At 32.4% G+C, this 20,051-nt stretch overlaps 1 protein-coding gene across 6 annotated transcripts in view; it reads right to left on the bottom strand.

Annotated features, from left to right (window-relative positions):
• LOC127724674 (tubby-related protein 3-like) overlaps positions 1–20,051 on the bottom strand; it is a 76,139-nt gene that overhangs the window by 47,946 nt on the left and 8,142 nt on the right. For 2 of the 6 annotated variants that reach the window (XM_052231719.1, XM_052231717.1), the window contains exon 1: positions 5,471–5,831. The exons of 1 other annotated variant lie outside the window; for it this stretch is intronic. In XM_052231719.1, the coding sequence (XP_052087679.1) occupies positions 5,471–5,520 (50 nt within the window). In that variant the 5' untranslated portion in view covers positions 5,521–5,831. Of the gene's footprint in view, positions 1–5,470; positions 5,832–8,073; positions 8,240–20,051 lie in introns of those variants that run through there. 3 more of the 6 variants (XM_052231715.1, XM_052231712.1, XM_052231716.1) reach the window with 2 other exon arrangements.

Raw genomic sequence — 20,051 nt, forward strand, 5'->3', positions numbered from 1 at the left:
AGACATTGCTTATATAAACCTATGATATAAGTTTCACAAAAATCTGGCAAGAATTGTACATGTTAGAGTGCTAACTAGACTGGATTGAGGGATGCACGCACAGTATTTCTAGTTGCACGGGGGGACATATAAATATGTTTCACTGATGCAGCTACCTGTTGGGAAGTCTTATTTTTCATTTCTGTTAAAATTATTTTGGACTTGTTAAGTATGACAGCGCACACCAAACAGTGACAGGATAGTCAACCTAATGAGGGTGGTCACTTAGTGGTGGAAGTAGAAGTAGAAGTCTTTCACAAAAAATTTACTACCTGAACATTATCAATGTTTATACTTTGATATTTTTATTAATTCTTAGTACTGTTATTTAAAATGTGTCATTTTTATTCTAAAATTCAAAATTTGACACTGTTCATTTCCATTTTTTACAAAGGATTTAATCCAAAGTTATGCTATCCATGGGAATTTAAGCACTACTTTTTAAAAATTTTATGCTGAGTTTACACTTACAAAACATGGAAACTTATCTCTGAATGTCATGATGTCTTATTTGCTTTGAAGTCATGATTACTATATATAATTGATTCTTCTGTCTGGTGCTGCCATTTGTTGTTTGCTCAATGTTCAGTGGAAAATGTTTTATGCATGTTCAGGATGAGAACAAATTAACAATAAATACAATAGTTAGGTTCTGCATAAGCCATAAGGGGGTCGACAAGGATGATAGACAGGAAATTGAAAAATTTGGAAAATTGATAAAAATCATCATTATGGGGCAATATCTCTTACAAGCAGTCAACCCAATATTTCAGCCCTCTTGGGAAATTTGAAGATCTTGTCCTGTTGATCATTTTTGTTTTTAACAGTTTTATTTATCTACTATATTTTTGGCCAAAAAGGCCAAATTTGGTAGAGACTGTCAATCAGGGGCAATAACTCCTATAAGGAGTCGACTGACAATTTTATAGATTTTGACCTGTTGATCATATTTGCTCTTTCCAAATTTCTTTATCTACCATTTTTTTTGCCAAGAATGCAAAAATTGGTAAATATCATCATGCAAATTTCAATCCGAAAACCATTTTTCAAAAAAATATCTATTCTTAGTAACAGTGAACTATTGACCCAAAAACCAATAGCCTTCTTCTGGTACCCTTCCTTATTGTTTCCAACACATTGATAGATGGATGGACAGACAGACAAAGTGATTACCATTTATATCTTTTAGATTTTTTTTTGTGGAGCACATCTACACGTGTAATTAAATTATGCTTTTCAAATATGAAGATATGAAGAGTTGTAAGTACATCTCCTTTAGACCATAACCAAAGACACTCATGATATTTGTCTTTTTGACTTACCCTATACCAAATTATATATATATGACTCATAGGTGAGTTATTAGGACTACGGTAGTACAGTAAAAAATCAATATCTAACAGACAAAAGCTACTTCAAACAGATAATCGTATATACAGTGGATGACATCTGGCATACAATTCAATTTTTAATGCACCAACATAGCACATGGTTATTCATATTCTACAAGTTGAAAGCATAATTTTGTTTGTCAGGTTGCATTTTTTGGTTGTCAAATGTTTGTACATTGCAAAGAGTCAAATCAAGGTCAAAGGTCCCAGATTGTCTTTTCATTAATCATCTGACAACATCTATCAACTAAAATCATATTTATTGGTGTGAAAACATTCACTGTAACAGCTCATAGAACTTTATACGACCGCAGACGTTGAACCCAGAACAATTGGGGCAAGTATAAACACTACATTCAACCTTGATAGAGCTCTGAATTTGGGTTGTGAGTAAAAATTTGACACAGCATCAGTTTCTGACACAGAATGAATGAGGTCAAAGAACTGAAAAATTTGAAATTGGACTTTTACCTATTATGGTCCAATATCAAAAATCTAAATACAAGGTTAGATATAATTAAGTACACCAAGAATTTTATTTATTTATTTATTTATCATTGGAGAATATTAGCTATGTTTTTTTAAAGTGGTTTGCTTGATAAAAATATCAATCTGAAAATTAATTTTTCTATGAAATTAACTTTTTGGCCCCTAATTCCTAAGCTGTTTGGCCCATAACCCCTAAAATCAATCCAAACCTTCCTTTATGAGCTATGGAGCCTTGTGGTACAATTTCATAGAGATCCATACACTTATACACAAGTTATTGTCCTGAAACTAAAAAAATGATTGTTTTTGGCCCCTTCTTGCTAACAGTTAGGAAAATAACTCCTAAAATCAATCCCAACCTTCCTTTTATGGTATGGGACCTTGTGGTACAATTTCATAGAGATCCATACACTTATTCTCAAGTTATTATCTGGAAACCAAATTTCTTCGGACGGAGACAATAAAGTTGACAACGTCATAACATTATACAGCTGCAAAAAATTTGTGTTCTTTAAAATTTTTGTATTTGGAAATAAAAGATGAGCCATTTTACATGAGAACATTAGGACAAGGGAAGTTTCTTTTCTTAAATACTGTAAAAATGCAAATCCAGAAACTTATTGCAAGGTTTTTACTAATGTGAATAATACACTGGGTGAGTATCGCAATAAAAAAAACTTGCATTTTGATATCTGATATATATATATATATCTGTATGCAGCTTTTCCTGAAATAGCAATAATAAATCTTGCATTTTTGCCCATTCTTTAAAAATAGCAATATTAATGCATGCAATAATATTTCCAGATAAATTATATCTGAATTTACAGTAATCTACAGGGGGATTTTATATAAAAATATGGAGATGTGGTATGATCTCCAATAAAACAACTATAAACCAGAGTTCAAATGAAGTGGATGTAAGCAATTATAGAGTCTTTTCTGAGCACAATACAAGCAAAATTTCCATAATGCTTCAATAGTTAAAATTTGGTGGAGGTGAGAACCCAAGTCAGATCAGTGTGGATATTTGAGTTCTCATGTGGCGTCCCAGGGAGACTGGTAGTAATTGGGGTATTAATTGTTTTGGCCCTTACTCTGGGCCTGACAAGTTCTACAATTTGCAGGTTTGGAAAATGTGGTAAGTGGTAACAGTTGAGTCTACAGATGGGTAACTCTGGGACCTCCTTCACCTCATTTTTTAGAGCAGGTACATGTATTAGTAAAATACGGAAAAATGAAAGTAAATATCTTCAAATTTTTGCACTGAAGACGGTATTCTGGTAATGAACTGTCCAAATTTCATAAAATTCCATGAGAGCTTGACAAAGTTATTGATGTCTAAAAAAACTTTAAACACAGACTGAATCTAAATATTGACTCTGCCGAAGCCGATGAGGGATTCTAGGATCGCTATGTCTAGCTTTCACGACATAAATGTCGCAGACTTGACAAAAATGTGAGACAGACAGCAAAGAATGACAACCTTTGTTTTACAGAGTTCTGACTTCAGACAAACCTGGGACAATGTTGTAACAGCATAACATAAGAACAAACTATAATAAATGTCTCCCCTCTATGTAATTTTAATAGTAAAATGCAAATGTTGAAATTAAAATAGCAATATTTAAACATTCAAAGGTGCAGGGTTAAATAAACTCTATTAAAATGAGAAATGCCAATGCTTATTTTACATGTAAACTATGCAAAAGCTTCACAGTCAATAAACCCTGATGAGGGGAGAGACCATATTATCTCAACGAAAATGAGACTTGCAAATGCTAATACAAGTGCATACCAAATATCATTGACTTATTAGTGGTTCATCTAAAACTGACCTAACCACAAACTAACATGTAAATTATGCAAAATATTCTAAGTCAAAGGACCATGACTTGTAGCGCTAGGCCAAATAATATCCATGGGAATGAGATGTGCCAATGCTAATACTGCACACCAAATATCATTGACCCACCACTAATGGTTCCCCTTAAAATGACCTAATCACAAAATAATACATTGTTGACACTTTGGCTGCCAGAAATAACTTTTAGACTTCAATGAAGCAAGACAAAAATTAGTAACTAAGAACTATCTCGACTCATCTGATCAGCACTAAGAACAACAAAAAAACTTATTTATGTGATAGTAGCGGACAGGATATTCTTCTTAGGAACTATGCTGCCAAGAGAAGTTTATATTGGTCAGACCAACTATTAAACCAAATTTTACAATCCTACATTTGACCATTTTACTTTGCAACAAATAGAACTACATGTACCTGTAGGGAATAAATGTATAGTTATGCTACATATATCATCGCTTTGTATCCTGCCACTGTTGTGAGAGAATGTTTATATTCAAATGACTGTTTAAATCAAAGGTGTTCTGTTGGTCGTCCGCTATTAGCCAAGTGGATTTCATTATCAAAATTAAATTCAACAGTTAGGAAGTAAAAAACTCAACAGAGGTGGATTATTAAATGGAGCTTCATATATGATAAATGCATAGACTTTTTACAAGTATCACTCCAAAAGTTGGCTTGCAAGCCTCCCCCTAAATGCCATTTTCTATTCTAATCCTGGATCCTCACCTGCTAAACATATAAGCATAATTGTTAAATTGCAGGATAAATCAATATTTTCTCACATTGTAGGAAATTTTTATTCACAAAACTCCAAGGTTTGAATGGGGTATAGAATTATGGTCATTCCTTTGTCTTCTCCTGACCAGCAGTTAAATCCTTGCCAAAGTATGGCATCTGTTAAGCTGTTTAGGAGGTATAAATTTTCAGTAACATTCAGTCAAAATGGGGATGCTAAATCTAATGCCTAGTGAAGAGAGTACCATGCTCTCTGCATGTTAAGAACCCTTGCAACAACTCTTTCAGGGATCCATAAGTGGCCTGTTGAAAGGTTAAATGTCTGTCCCTTACCAATTAATATACCTTCATTTTCCAGTGGCATTCAAAATTTTTCAACTTTCATCTTGGTTGATATGCTATTTCAGGGTCTACCTATTGTATTAATTGTTTCTTTGTTTACTTCATGAATATGCATGAAATATTTGCCACTGGACATAAAGCAAACAACAATCAATCAATCTTAATCTCAATACAACAGACCAACTAAACAGTTTTAAGTAACTATCAATTAAGGTCAAGCTTGCAGGCCTTGAATACTTTTAATATAATGTACTATTTCAAGGTTGCACATAAATGGTTACCTTTTTATATATTTATACAAACATACTGTATGTATGGCCTCGAATAGAACCAGTACTTCCATATATATATGTATATTTATTTTCTGTAGTCTCATCATACAAGTACATGTATACATTTGGAATGACTTGCAATTACAGCCTATTGTTATACACTTAGATAAATTGTGACAATGAACCTTATAAAATTATACTCACTACAATAAGTACTGATTATTTGGAAAAAGAGTGATTTTGTAATGTCAAAATGTCAATATGTAGGTTAACTAGCACTTATCTTATTTTCCAAATTAAAGATATTACAAGACCAAAGTAGAGTTTACATGTACCTGTGTTGTTCCTGGGGACTCCATTTTCCCATTTTATAGCTGGGTTCCATTTTATCAACAGAATCTTATATCTTTAAAAAAACCTGTGACAAAAGCCCAAAACAAGTCATCAGGAAGTGTAATCGGCCATCTTAGTTTGTGACGCTAAATGGTTGTCAACATGCTATTACAGGTAACTCTATTGATCCAGGTATTTACTTTATCAAAACGTTTTACTGATCCAGTCTTATTGATTCTGTAATATCATCAGCTGATAACACTCAATTCACATCCTTTACTATGCACTCTTAGAATAAATACAGATATTTCTTAATATCTGATATAACTAAGAAATAATGGATCTGATGTATCGATATACCTGTGTATATGTATATATATATATAGACACAAAGAAAGGTTTCATTTAAATTACTTTGTCACATATTTCAATGTGTAATAACAATAGTCTATAAAGTAAACAAAAACCATACAATAATGAACTTGTCACTGCAATGAATACTACTAGTGCTTGAATGCTTTTGGTAACAGTTTAAATAATTGTCAATTTAAATAGCTTATGCAAAATAGTTTTTATATTTGCTGAACTGAAGACAAAAATAATTAAGACCAGTGTAACAAGATTTAACTTCAATCCACATTGTTAATTTGTACCAAAAGAACTTCAAGCCAGTCTTTTTTTTAATAATATAGATGACAACATTTTTCTGGAGATATTTCATATTACATTACTGATGAGTACTGTCACATTTTCTGTTCTCATAGCAGTTTAGTACTAAATCTTTGCCTTTTTTTGCGTATTTGAAAGCATACATACCGTTACTGCAATACTTCATTTTCAAAACCATAAACATTGGTGCATATGCTCAATGTATAATAAATACATACAATACAGTGAAACATCAACAAACCATAATTCGGTCAAAACTCATTGCAAACTGTAATCCTGTGCTTCAAAAAAATCTAAGGTCATAAACTAAAAAAATTAATTAAAAAAAAGCAATTCAGGCCTGCAAGCTTCAGTTGGTCCGCTGTAGAATTGAAGACTGTTGTATTGACATTCAGTCGTGAGGGGAGCTGGAAAATTTTACATTATATTGCCATTTTTGTGAGTTTGAAATATTTGATAGAACAAGATGCAATTTTTTAAGACTGATGCTCAAAATAAGAAAGTAGAATTTTTTTGGAAATAAATAACAAATTTCAATTTATTTGTTGATAATTCAGTATTGGACTTGGTTTTAAGAAAGATCTGCAGAATTGAAGTTATAATTTTTTCCAGGTTCAAAATTGATTCTTAAATGAGGGTGAAAAAGGTAACTTACAATTTAAACACAAGTGCACATGCTGTTATGTCTCTTCTGCTTTACTGATTATATTCAATTTTGTGTTGAAATCTTAAAGACTTTACTACCAATATCACCTAAACTAAACATTATCAATGATTCATAAAAATGAATTTAAAGTCTGATGAACTCTGCCAGACCACTAAGTTCTGCTTGCAATCATTTTAAACCATGGAGTGTGCATACGTTTAATGCAAATTTACAAGAATTGATGAAAATTCTTTCAAATAAAACTTCTATAAATTTATAAATTACAATATCATTATAAAGTGCAATATTACAAAACTTGAATACTAAGTATTTACTGACAAATTATGGGTTTTACACATTTTTATGGAGTGCATGTGAACTGCTTTTAAAAGCCAAAAAAATTCAAGAATAGCTTTTCTGATGTGTAAGTTAGTCTATTGTCTTTAGAGGACTACTGTTTGATTTTCGGAAGGAGGGGAAGGGTAATGGAGCATTTAATATTAACTTGGAGCTACAGCTACAATGCATCTGTATTTAAACTTTTCAATAAAATTGTATACTTTTATCCACAATTTTTATCGTATCCCCCAAGTTTTGTGTATATTAATTTTCATTTATGTCAAAAGGGGGATAACTCTTTTTGTTTATTATGTGTATGCAGCTGTTAGTCCCCACCCTTTCCAATGTAACATTTCTTTTTAGTTTAGAATTATATTTTAATAAAAAAAAAATTTAGCACTGGTTCCTTTATATTTTAATTATGGCTGCAAACTGGTTTACAATGAAAAAACAACACAAGGATACACATACACTAAACACAATATTGGATTATGCAAGGTAATATATCAGTGAGAGGTTTTCTTAGTTACAAGAAGTTTAGACATCCTAAAGTACAAATAATAAACTGTTATCTTGCTTTTACATTGAGTTTTGAAGGATAAGCATATCTTTCTTTAACAATGAGGATAAATATAAATAAAGGTTTATCTAAAAAAAAAATTCAAGCAGAACTGTAAACAATATTTCAAATTTACAAAATATGACATTTACAGACTGTTATACAGAGACAAAATGAGATTAATCATTCTGTCAAAATCTACTTTTTTGACAGCATTTTATGAAATATACTGCTTTGTGCTTATTATTGACATGACTAACATGGCTGCTGCATGCAAACAACATAGTGGCTTATTGTCATGGAAACATTTACAAATTAAAAAAATCCATTCAATTCCATTGCCTGCTTATTTTTAATATTTAAGAAACAACAATAAATAATGGAATATTTACCTTGGGGGTTCTCCAGCATACATGTCTGATTTATCTTATGTTCAAGACAATAATTACTCCAAATCAATACCAGGTAAAAATAGTCAATATTATATGATGGATCATTATAATCTGCTTTTCCTATAATCCTATGGTGTTAGTGTACATAAATACACTAGTTATTGTTTACAATAGGTATATAGGTATTAATTTCTCATGTAAATTGTTTTAATGTTAACAATGACACATTTCAGGTCAAAACAAGCAAGCGTATTAAATTATATTTAAAAGGGTTTTACCATTATTATTACCAAGTCATATATTCTGACACAGAATTGATTTCCATTAGATTTAAACAAAGGTTTTCAATGTTCTTCTTCAGTTCATTCAAATCATTTTGAGAAATGAACATCGGATGATTATTTCTACATTTCTATATAATTTACAAAATTGTATAAACAACATCAACTAATTTTGTGTGTGTATCGTATCACATTGATACATGTATTAGTGTCAATTAATTATAATAAGCAAAGAGTATTATTGATCAAATATCTTTTAAGTACTGTAAATTCAGAAATTATTGCGATTTTTGAAGAAAGGACAAAAATGCAAGATTAATTATTGCCATTTCAGGAAAACCTGCATGCAGATATAAGTTTCGGCTATTCGAATGCAAGTTTTTATTATTGCAATACTCACCCAGTCGCATTATTCACATTAATAAAAACCTCACAAATATTTCTGAATTTACAGTATCATTTAGAATTAAATATAACTAAAGGCTCTAAAGAGCCTGTGTTGCTCACCTAGGTTTATGTATAACAAGCATTCTGAGAGTATTACATGGCAATACATGGTCCCCTACCGGGTAAAAATTCATTATACTGGAACAAAATGCTAGCTTGTTCTATAACTTGTCATGGTTTAAACAAAAAGAAAATATCAAGTCAATATCTTCAAGCATGACAAAACAGTGTGGAAAACTGAATATATGAGTGAATTTTTTCAAGTCCATGGATCATAACTCTGCACAAAATTATCAGACCGAAACAAAAATTTGAACTTGATCTGTAACTTGTCATGATAAAACTATATACCAATTGTCAATCAATATCTTCAAGCATGATGAAAAAAGAGCTGCGCCATGAGCGCATTATACGCCCGTCACTTTTTCAAAGAATAAAGTACCATAACTCCTCAATGTCATATCAGAAATTTATAAAAAACTAAAGGGAGGTTATTTTAATAGATATAAACCAGTCATCAAAGTTTAATGAAAACTGCTCAAAGCACTTTTGAGTTATTCCCCGAAAACTGGAAAATCCCCCTTTTTTAATGAATTATCAATAAAACCCCACAACTCAGAAACGTAAAATCTAAAATTTATAAAAATCAAAACGGAGCTCACATCAAAAGATATAAACAATTCACCAAAGTTTCATGATAACTGCTCAAAGCATTTTTGAGTTATAGTCCGAAAACTGGAAAATCCCCCATTTTTATAGAATAAAACCCCATAAATCAGAAACTTAAAATCTAAAATTCAAAAAAATCGAAAGGTAGCTCACGTCAATTGATATAAACAATTTACCAAAGTTTCATGAAAACTGCTCAAAGCATTTTTGAGTAATTGTCCGAAAACTGGAAAATCCCCCTTTTTTATTGAATAAAACCCCATAACTTGGAAACGTAAAATCTAAAATTCAAAAAATTAGAAAGGGAGCTCACATCAATAGATATAAACAGTTCAACAAAGTTTCATGAAAACTGCTCAAAGCGTTTTTGAGTTATTGTCCGACATGTTGACGACGGACGGACGGACAATGGTATACCATAATACGTCACGTAAATGGGCGTATAAAAAAGTGTGGAAAACCTATAACACTCTAACATTAGATATGATTAATAGTTCTCTAAAATTAGATATGATGTAATACAATGTATATCTATTTTCAAATTACAATCAAATATAATTAATAGTTCCAAATACTTTTTCTTTCATTTGTCACAAACTAATATAGATATGTAACTTATCTATAAAATGTCAACAACTTTTATCTACACAATGTAATGTAATGAAATATATACCTTAATAAAAATAGATTATTATCTAATTAAAGGATTTCACTTAATAAAAAATATATATATATATATATGTAGCATTCAGAAAATTAGTTTATACAAAATAACATATAATTAGCCTGCCACAAAATTCCTCAAACAATTTACCAAAGAATGTCTTTTAAAAAATGAGTTATCTCCCTTTGTACAGATTATATGGTTTAACATAGTACTCTAACATTAGTTATGGAGTTTTTTGATGGACCATAACTCTTGACTAAATCATCACACCGGAACAAAATTCAACTTGATCTATAACTTGTCATGATAAAACTATATACCAAATATCAAATCAATATCTTCAAGAAGGAAGAAAAAGAGTGTGGAAAGCTGGACAGACGGACGGACGGACAGACAGATGGACAGAGTGCAAACCTAAAAATAAGAAGATGTGATATAATTGCCAATGAGACAACTCTCTGATAGAGACCAAATGACATAGAAGTTATGTGCATCTTCAACAATGGACATACTTCAACATATTGGATAAGAATAGATTACAGAACAAAACATATTTTTTTTGTAGATCTTGTATTGCTGTTAATTTTTTCAGTTCACAGTTCCTCAGAGTCTCTATCTGCTTTAGTTTTTACCTAAAAATTAGGAAAGGGTAAGAAATTGTCATTTAAGGACAATCACTCCTATTAAGAGTCTAATAATGATTTCTACAAAATTTGTCTTGCTGATTATTTTTGTTTTTTAAAGTGCCTATCTATCTTTTATTGTTTTCAAGATAATAGGCAAATAACCCAAAATAAACTGTTATTAACACAGAGATATGTCTCGTCTTTTTATAATTTTGATAATGCAAATGTTGAAATTAAAATAGCAATACTTTAACATGATATGCAAATATTCAAAGTCAATGAACCATGACAGAAGTAACATGGCTAAACAATCTCCATGGAAATGAGATGTGCCAATGCTAATACAAATGCATACCAAATACCATTGACTTATCATAAGTGGTTCCCTTTAAACAAACCTAAACACAAACATTAACTTGTAAACTAAGTAAAAGTTTAAAAGTCAATGAACCATGATGAAGGGGTGGGGCTATATAATCTCAATGGAAATGAGACTTGCAAATGCCAATAAATTTGCATACCAAATATCATTGACTTAACATAAGCGATTCATCAAACTGATCTAATTACAAACTTAATATATAACTTGTAAACTAAGCAAAAGTTTCAAAGTCAATAGACCATGACTGAGGGGGCGAAGCCAAATATTCTCCATGGAAACGAGATGTGCTAATGCTTATACAACTGCGTACCAATTAACATTGGCCTACCACTAATGGTTCCCCTTGAACTGACCTAATCACAAACTAATACATGTAAACTAAGCAAAATTTTTGAAGTCAATAGACCATGAATAAGGGGGTGGAGTCAAATAATCTCCATGGAAATGAGATATGCCGAATGCTTATACAACTGCATACCAAATATCATTGACCTACCACTAATGGATCCCCATTAACTGACCTAATCACAAACTAATACATGTAAACTAAGCAAAAGTTTCAAAGTCAATAGACCATGACCTAGGGGGCAGGGCCAACTAATCTCCATGGAAAAGAGATGTTCCAATGCTAATACATTTTGTACAACTGCATACTATATGTCATTGACCTATCACTTGTGGTTCACCATAAAATAGACCTTATCACAAACTAATACATTTTTGACGCTTCTGCCGCCAGAAACAGCATACCTTTGTCACGCTTTTTGACTCCGTCAAGGCGAGACAAAAATTGTCATCAAAGAGAAAATACTCCATTAAGGAGGCAACAGACCATTTCCGCAATGTTGACTTATTTGTAGATCTTATATTGCTGATCATTTTAGCTATATAATGTGTCTGTCTATCTATTATAGTTTTCAAGATAATAGGCACTTAACACTAAAAATCGTCATCTATTACAGTTTTTCAGCAAAAATGCATAAAATTATTGAAAATAGTAAATTAAGGGCAATAACTCCAATAAGGAGTCGTCAGACAATTTCGCCTACGTTTAACTTATTTGTAGGCCTTAACTTGCTGATCATTTTTGCTAAAGAAAGTATTTATCTATCTATTATAGATTTAAAGATAAAAGGCAAAATTGGAAAAAAAAATGGTTAATTCCATCATTTAAGGACCACTCCTAAAAGATTTGATTTTTGATTTTTTGTGTTTTTAACACCACTTTTAAGCACCGCTTTTGGGCTATTTCGTGGCGGCCAGTTTTTATTGATAGAGGAAGCCGGAGTGCCCAGAGAAAACCACTGACCTTCGATAGGAAAACTAACAATCCTAGTCAATTAAGATTGGAGTCGAGTGCACCCGCATAAGCGGGGTTCAAACTCACTACCTACAGTAGTAACTACTTAGATCACTCAGCCACCGAGGCCCCCACTCCTAAAAGAAGTCATCTGACAGTTATTATGTACATACTCATGAACAATATGTAGATCTCACCATTTTTTTCAAATTTTATTTACTCAGTTTCCTATTGTTTAAAGCAATTCATTATCTACTACAATAGGATATGTGGTTTGCATTTTTATATTACACCTGACCATTTTAGAAAATTATTTATTTGATGTGTACACTTACAAAATTTTCGCATTAAAAGGGGAATAATTAGATGAAGTAAAAATAATTAAAAATAAATTGCTTCCCCGAGTGCGGCTGGATACAACCACAGAGGTCCAACCCTGAACAGTTGGGGCAAAAAAGAACACAATATTCGCGCTTGATACAGGTCTGAATTTGGATTGTAATTCAATATTTGACACATAATAGGTTTCTGACACAGAATAACTGTCATGACTGTAGTCAAAGAACTTAGAATTGGTTATATGATTTGAATTTATATTCAATTTTTTTGCTTTTGTGCAATACACTATGCTGTAGTGAATTGACAACCCCCCCATAATAAAAAAATTTACCCCCCTATTTTTTGCTTTTGTGCAATACACTATGCTGTTGCGAATTGACTCCCCCACCCCCAAAAAAAAAATTAGCCCCCCCCCCTTTTTTTGCAAATTTTCTTTTTAATTTCTATATTCTGAAATGAGAAAAAAAATTGCCCCCCCCTCACAATTTCTTTTTTACCACCCCCCCCCCCCCCCCCCCCCCCCCAATATTTTATTCACCCTCCCGTTTTTCAAAAAAAAATCTTTCCCTCAAGATATGGTCATAATCTCAATTCAAATTTCCAATGGAGTTTGCAACCATAATTACCCATTTAAATACATCATAAAAGTCTTAAAATAGAAAATGACATACATAATCATGGCTTAAATTAATATTCCTTAATCAACATTTTTAAATAGTAACTTCTAAAAATAAATTGACAGCTAAGGCCACATTTAAAAAAAATGTTTGTTTGCCATAGCCCGATAGCCATAAAAAAGATTGGGTCGGTAGGTAGGTTTTTTTTTTTTTTTGAAAAAAATACCGAAAATTGGGTTATTTTGATTATTTGGTGCCTCCAATGAAAGTGCCAAAATTGGTTTATTTTGATTATTTGGTGCCTCCAATGAAAGTGCCAAACACATGACAATAAAGCAAACATTAAAATTTGAAATGCCAAAATCGCGTACTGGTACGACAATATTGTAATGTTAATTGTTGGGGAAAATATTTTATGTTATTATATCTTCCGTATATTTTCAACAATTCTCTACATAGCCAAATCTGCAAATAAATACCTGGTATAATTTGACAACGACACTATATAATTTTAACTTAATTGTTAATTTTCTGAAATTGTTAAGAAAACACAACATGAATTTTTATTCACACGTCATAAATATGCCAGGCTATTGCTGATTAGACGCTGCTATTGGTAATTAGAATCAAAACTCCTTGTAATCCTGTATCTTCAATTAATTAACATGTACTGCCAGAGGCATAAGGATTAAAAATTTAAATCATTGATCATCAATAGATTAACATGTACTACAATAGAGATGATTAAAATTTATTTCGTATGATATTCATGATATTTGTAAAAAATAAATAATCTATTTAAAAAGTGATTTTAATGTTTAAGACTTTATTTCATATTTTCTTTCAGCTTTGAACCACAATATAGGGAATTATGTGCAATTGCATCCGTATCTGATTCCTTCATTAACACTTTGTCGTGTTTCTAGTTTAAGAAATTCAATGATATTTTGTCAATAAACGGGTAAATAAAGGCAAATATGAATGAGCCTGCTAACTTCTGTTGTTCCAAAATTAAACATATCAATTGTTCGAAGCACCAAAATTACACACACCAAAAAAAAACACATGCCTTTCGAGAGAAAACCGCCAAAATATCCCGATGCCAAAATTTCCCAATTTACAGTAATGGACTATTTAACCCCTTCACCCCCAATTCTGCCTGTAGTCGTGATTGCAACCACCATTCTTTGATGGCCAATATGACCCTCCATACTTTTCTAGAACTGCCCCAGCTGAACTGTCTTTACAGCAATGAGTTCAATCATGTAATTGTTGGTCCAAAAACTCTTCCCAGATGTGTGTTAATTAAAATATGACAACTGAAAGGCCTTTTTAGAGTTCAAAATCGGAAAAACGTAAAAGTAGCCAAAATCAGGTGGGGTGGGAGTCTTTTGATTGCCACTACATTACTGGTATGGACTGTAGGTATTAACTATTATCATAAATAAATGCATAGGTGGTACAGGAACACAAGGAGGTATAATATGGTATGTAAAATCTAGGTCACTGTTTTGTCAGAAATCTGTAAAAACGGACATTTAGGCAGACCTGGCTTGCCAATAATAATTCCCCAGCAAGGCACTCGTCACATATACTTCCAGTCAGTCTGGCTAGACTGCTGTAAGTATTAGATACAATACAAAGGTAACAAAGAAACAGGACGGTAACAACCGTTGCCGGATAGTTTTTCTGCACGAGTAGTCAGGTCAAGGTCCGAGGCGCTAGCTGAGGACCTTGACCTGACTACAAGTGCAGACAAACTATATGGCAGGTTGTTTCCGGCCTGTTTTTTGTTACCTTTGTTTTGTATCTGACTTGTACGACGTTTCAAGAAGGAAGAAGTACATTTAACATTTAGAAGAGGTAGCAAAACTAAAGATATTAGAAACTTAAATGGCCATATACCAGTTAATGTAAGTTACAGTTTAAACTCAAATTTTTTTTTCTCACTTCTCTTCCGCCGAGTTTTTTTCTCAAAAAATTCAAAAATCTAATAACTTTATAAAAAGAAAGTTTTCAAGTTAAAGGTGAATGTTATACACATTTGAGACTTTTTGAAATGCAACTTCGCAAGTAATGTATAAAAAAGATTTGTTCATGCTTATAGGTTTTTATATGTCTCTGATAGTGTTGATCAGGATAAAACACGTGTCACTATATGATCCAATCAGAGCTTACCGTCCAAAATTGATGACAAAAGTTGAATGATTTTCTTCACGATTTGCTGCATATTTGAACATGTATTGCACGGACACTTTTTATTTATAGGATCAATCGTGCATTGGTGAGTTGATAGGGATTTTATCTTTTGATTAGATTTGAATTATATATATATATTTCCTGTCTTTTTATTGAAATATAAACGTTGGTACCAGCATTTCTTCCAGCATTGTCCAGAATACTATTCATGTCCATATATTGAAAAAAAAAAAAATTTACGGACCGACCATTTAGCTTCAAAAGGGGGTGTGTTCTTTTCTGAGTAAGAAAATTATTTAGTTTTTCAACGCTATCGCCCAAATATTTTTTTTCGAAATCAGCACTATTATATACGGTATTCGGAAAATCAGGAGTCAGAACATTATTTTCAGTGTCATCTGCTTGACCATAATATATTTTTTCTCATAAAATTGGGGATCAAAATGTGTTTTTTTTAGGAAAAACCACAACCGGCCTTTTGAAGTTAGATGGTCAACCCCTTAGTGTACTAATATGAATAGTTACTGGAATTGTTTGAAAAAAATATAGTTATTGATGCTAACGTAAATATTTTTAATTAAAAAGACAGGAAATATGTCGGTGAAACAAAAAGTTCAAATCTAATTGAAATTTAAAGTGCCCATGAACTCACTGATCATGCACGAGTGATTCTATTCATAAAAAGTGTCTGTGTAACACCCGTTAATGTACTGTTTTTCTATAGCTCTGCTGGGGGCAAAGTCGTACAACTATAAAGTAATATTTGAATGACAAAGAAACATAGTTTGGTCAATGTTCACCTCTCAAGGTCGTATTAAAATCGAAAAATAGACTGAAAATGACAATTTTTCAGTAGGGGTGGGTTCAAACCCACCAGAATATAACCCATATCAAACCAACTGAAACATTTCAATATCTGCACAGACACAGCTCACACCTTAAACAGTGTTTCAAAGGATTTATCAAGGGTGAAGTATTGAGATACATGAGAAATACAAGCAGCAAAACTGAACTTAAAAAACAGTTGGAAGCTTTTAAAATACATCTCCTCAAACAAGGATATAAAACATGTAAAATATCTGAAATCAACGATATTTTTTATCAAACACAAAATACAGAAAGGGAACATTTGCTTATACAACGCCCAATGAAACGGGAACATCCACTAGTAATGTTAACAAAATTCAACCCATCTATACAGAAACTAATAAAATGCTTCGCTGAGCGCAGCCTGATACGACCGCAGAGGTAGAAACCCTGAACAGTTGGGGCAAATTTGGATATAATATTCCAGCTTGATACCGTCTGAATTTTGATTGTGATCAAATTTTTGACATAATATAGGTTTCTGACACAAAATAAATGTGGTAAAAGATCTTACAAATCTATTGCGCAATACTGTGCAATTGAAGATTACTTCTTGAAACTTTTACAAAATTTGAAATTTCAAAATTTTTGAAAAAATATGAATTCCTTAAAAAAATTGGAAACCCCCCCACCCCCCGCGACTTTTGGAATCCCCACTTGGAGCAATTACCCCAAGACTCGATCCAATTCTTTCCTTTGTAGTATGGAACCTTGTAGTACAATTTCAGAAAGATCTATACACATCTAATACAAGTTATTGTTTGGAAACTAGAATAATGCATGTTTTTGGCCCTTTTTTGGCCCCTAATTCCTACATGTTTGAGGCAATTACCCCTAAACTCAATCCCAGCCTTCCCTTTGTGACATGGAACCTTATGGTACAATATCAGAGAGATCCATACACTTACACACAAGTTATTGTCCGGAAACTACAAAAATTGTTGTTTTTGGCCCCTTTTAGGCCCTTAATTCCTAAACTGTTTGCCCCATAACCCCTAATATGAATCCCAACCTTCTACTTGTGGTATTTAACATTGTTGTACAATTTCAGAGCAATGGAAATACTTATACACAAGTTATTATCCTGAAACTAGAAAAATGTTTGTTTTGGGCCCCTAATTCCAAGACGGTTGGGACCATTATCCCCAAAATCAATCGCAACTTTTCTTTTGTGGTATTGAACCTTCTTATAAATTTCATAGAGATCCATTAACTTAAACTCAAGTTATTGTCAGGAAACCAATGTGTCAAACGGACGACGACATCATACCATTATACGATCCCAAAAATTTTTTTGCGGTTGTATAAAAAATAAAATAATGAAACACAGTTACACTGGCATCTTATTTCACAAACACTTGAATCTTATTTCACAAAACCCTGAATGTGTGAACATATTTAATCATCAGCCCATATGCATGATATCTTATAAAAGACATAAAAACTTACAAGAACTATTATCAAAGCATTAGCTGGTATAGTCCGCTCGACTTTTCAGAACACAATATGATACTGAGCTTGTAAAAAATCAACTACTATTTTATCCAAAGACAACCGTTGTATGGTCCAATATAACATACGAAATAAAACAAAAAAGCATAAATAACACACCAATATACAACTTATTGAGTCGACCACTGATGAAACCGGAGTCAGGGATTTCCCCCAAACACGGCAGAAGCACCTGGCCTAACATTTTTGCTCATGGGTGAGCTCGGATTCGTTTATTTAAACGTCTTTGTCTGGACAAAATTTGCAAATGAAACCTCTGACATCCGAATCAGTTTAGCGCTTTACACCACGAGTATACGCAGGCTTCCAGGTTAACATTCAAAGAGCCTAAAAGTTGCAACCGGGACCAAAGTAGAAGAGAAAAAGTTGACCAGATACGGAAAAGTACTGAAAAAAATCCGGAAATCGTAAAAATGATAAAAAAAACACTTCATGATTGTTTTTCGATTAAAAACTTTACAGTCGAGAGGTTTCAATCAGGTCGGTAGGGCTATGGCAAACAAACCATTTTTTAATTTTGGCCCAATCACTTCAAGACAATACAACATTTCTTTATACATAATTTAAAAGCAGTGTAAGGGAGGTAATCCAAACATAACATTGTACTTTTTTTTAAATTGTCCATTAACCAGGAAATCCTTGTCTTTCCCCCTTTTTGCCCTTAATTCCTAAACGGTTTGAGCCATAACCCCCCAAAGCCAATCCTAACCATCCCTTTGTTGTATGGAAACTTGTGATATAATTTCAGAGAGATCCATACACCGTTCCACAAGTTATTGTCTGGAAACTAGAAAAATGCTTATTTGGGCCCCTTTTTGGGCTCTAATTCCTAAACTGTTAAAACCATAACCCCCAAAATCAATCCCAACCTTCCTGTTGTGGTTATAAACCTTGTGTTTAAATTTCATAGATTTCTATTTAATTATACTAAAGTTATTTTGTCCGAAAACCACAAAAACATAACCTTGATCACTGATCCATAAAATGAGGTTGCAGTCAAGTGAACCCGGTCTGAAGGACATTTAGACTTAGCAAGGATCCACTTTACCAAGTATAGTTACATGTATCAGTCATGTATTACTCATAACAAATGAGAAATTCACACAACAATATAACTTTTATATTTTTAAGAACAATGTAGTCTCTAAACCAGAAAAATGAGGTCAAGGTAAATGGACATTAGCTATAGACAGACAAAACATGTAACAAAACATTTCTGTATACATGTACACAAGGTATGAAGCATCCAGGTCTTCTACTCCCTGAAATATAAAGCTTTATATAAATAGTTTACGCAGCTGCTGGATTGTGATCCATATTTCTCGCTTTCTGAGACTATTTGGCTCTAAAGAGCTATTGTAGCTCACTTGGATCTATGTGCAGCTGCAAAAGTGGCCATTGTCTAACATTGTAGGCTTCTGTCCAAGTTTCATTAAATTCCATGAAGGTTTTTACAAAGTTATTGATGTTTTACTGTCAATACTTCGAGTAAAGTATTTCAAACATGAAAACGATTTATTTTGGAGACATCATTTGAACATCAATTTAGCAAAAACATAAAAAAATGATTTAACTGTGACTAATCTGAGATTGCCACATGTATTACACACAGAGAGGACAGATTCTCATACTCCTAAGACCTAACACTGATTCTGGTGAAACACAGTATCACACTGTGAAACACAGATTTCTCTACCAAAAATACTCCCATCTGGGAATATTTTATAACTAGTTAATTGCAGGTTAAAGTAATAATAAACTGTTGACACAGAGATATCATATGTATGTCTCGCCTGTCGGCATAAAATTCAGAAAAAGACAATCTGATGGACAGCAACATGGTTTATTAATTCAGTCCCTAGACCATTATCTAGTGGGCAGGGCCTGAAAATATTAAATCGTCCAACTGCATGAAGTGATAGTAACTGATAGTTATGCAGCAACTTCATACAAAATATCATTGATCTATCACAAGTAGTTCTTATCAAACCGACTTAAGCAGAAAACTTAACATTGAAAATTGCTAATTAATGCAAAGTCACTGGACCATGACCAGAGGGTAGGGCCTCAAA

This window comes from Mytilus californianus, unplaced genomic scaffold, assembly GCF_021869535.1.
Source record: "Mytilus californianus isolate M0D057914Y unplaced genomic scaffold, xbMytCali1.0.p SCAF_14, whole genome shotgun sequence".
In the NCBI taxonomy this organism is placed as follows: domain Eukaryota; kingdom Metazoa; phylum Mollusca; class Bivalvia; order Mytilida; family Mytilidae; genus Mytilus; species Mytilus californianus.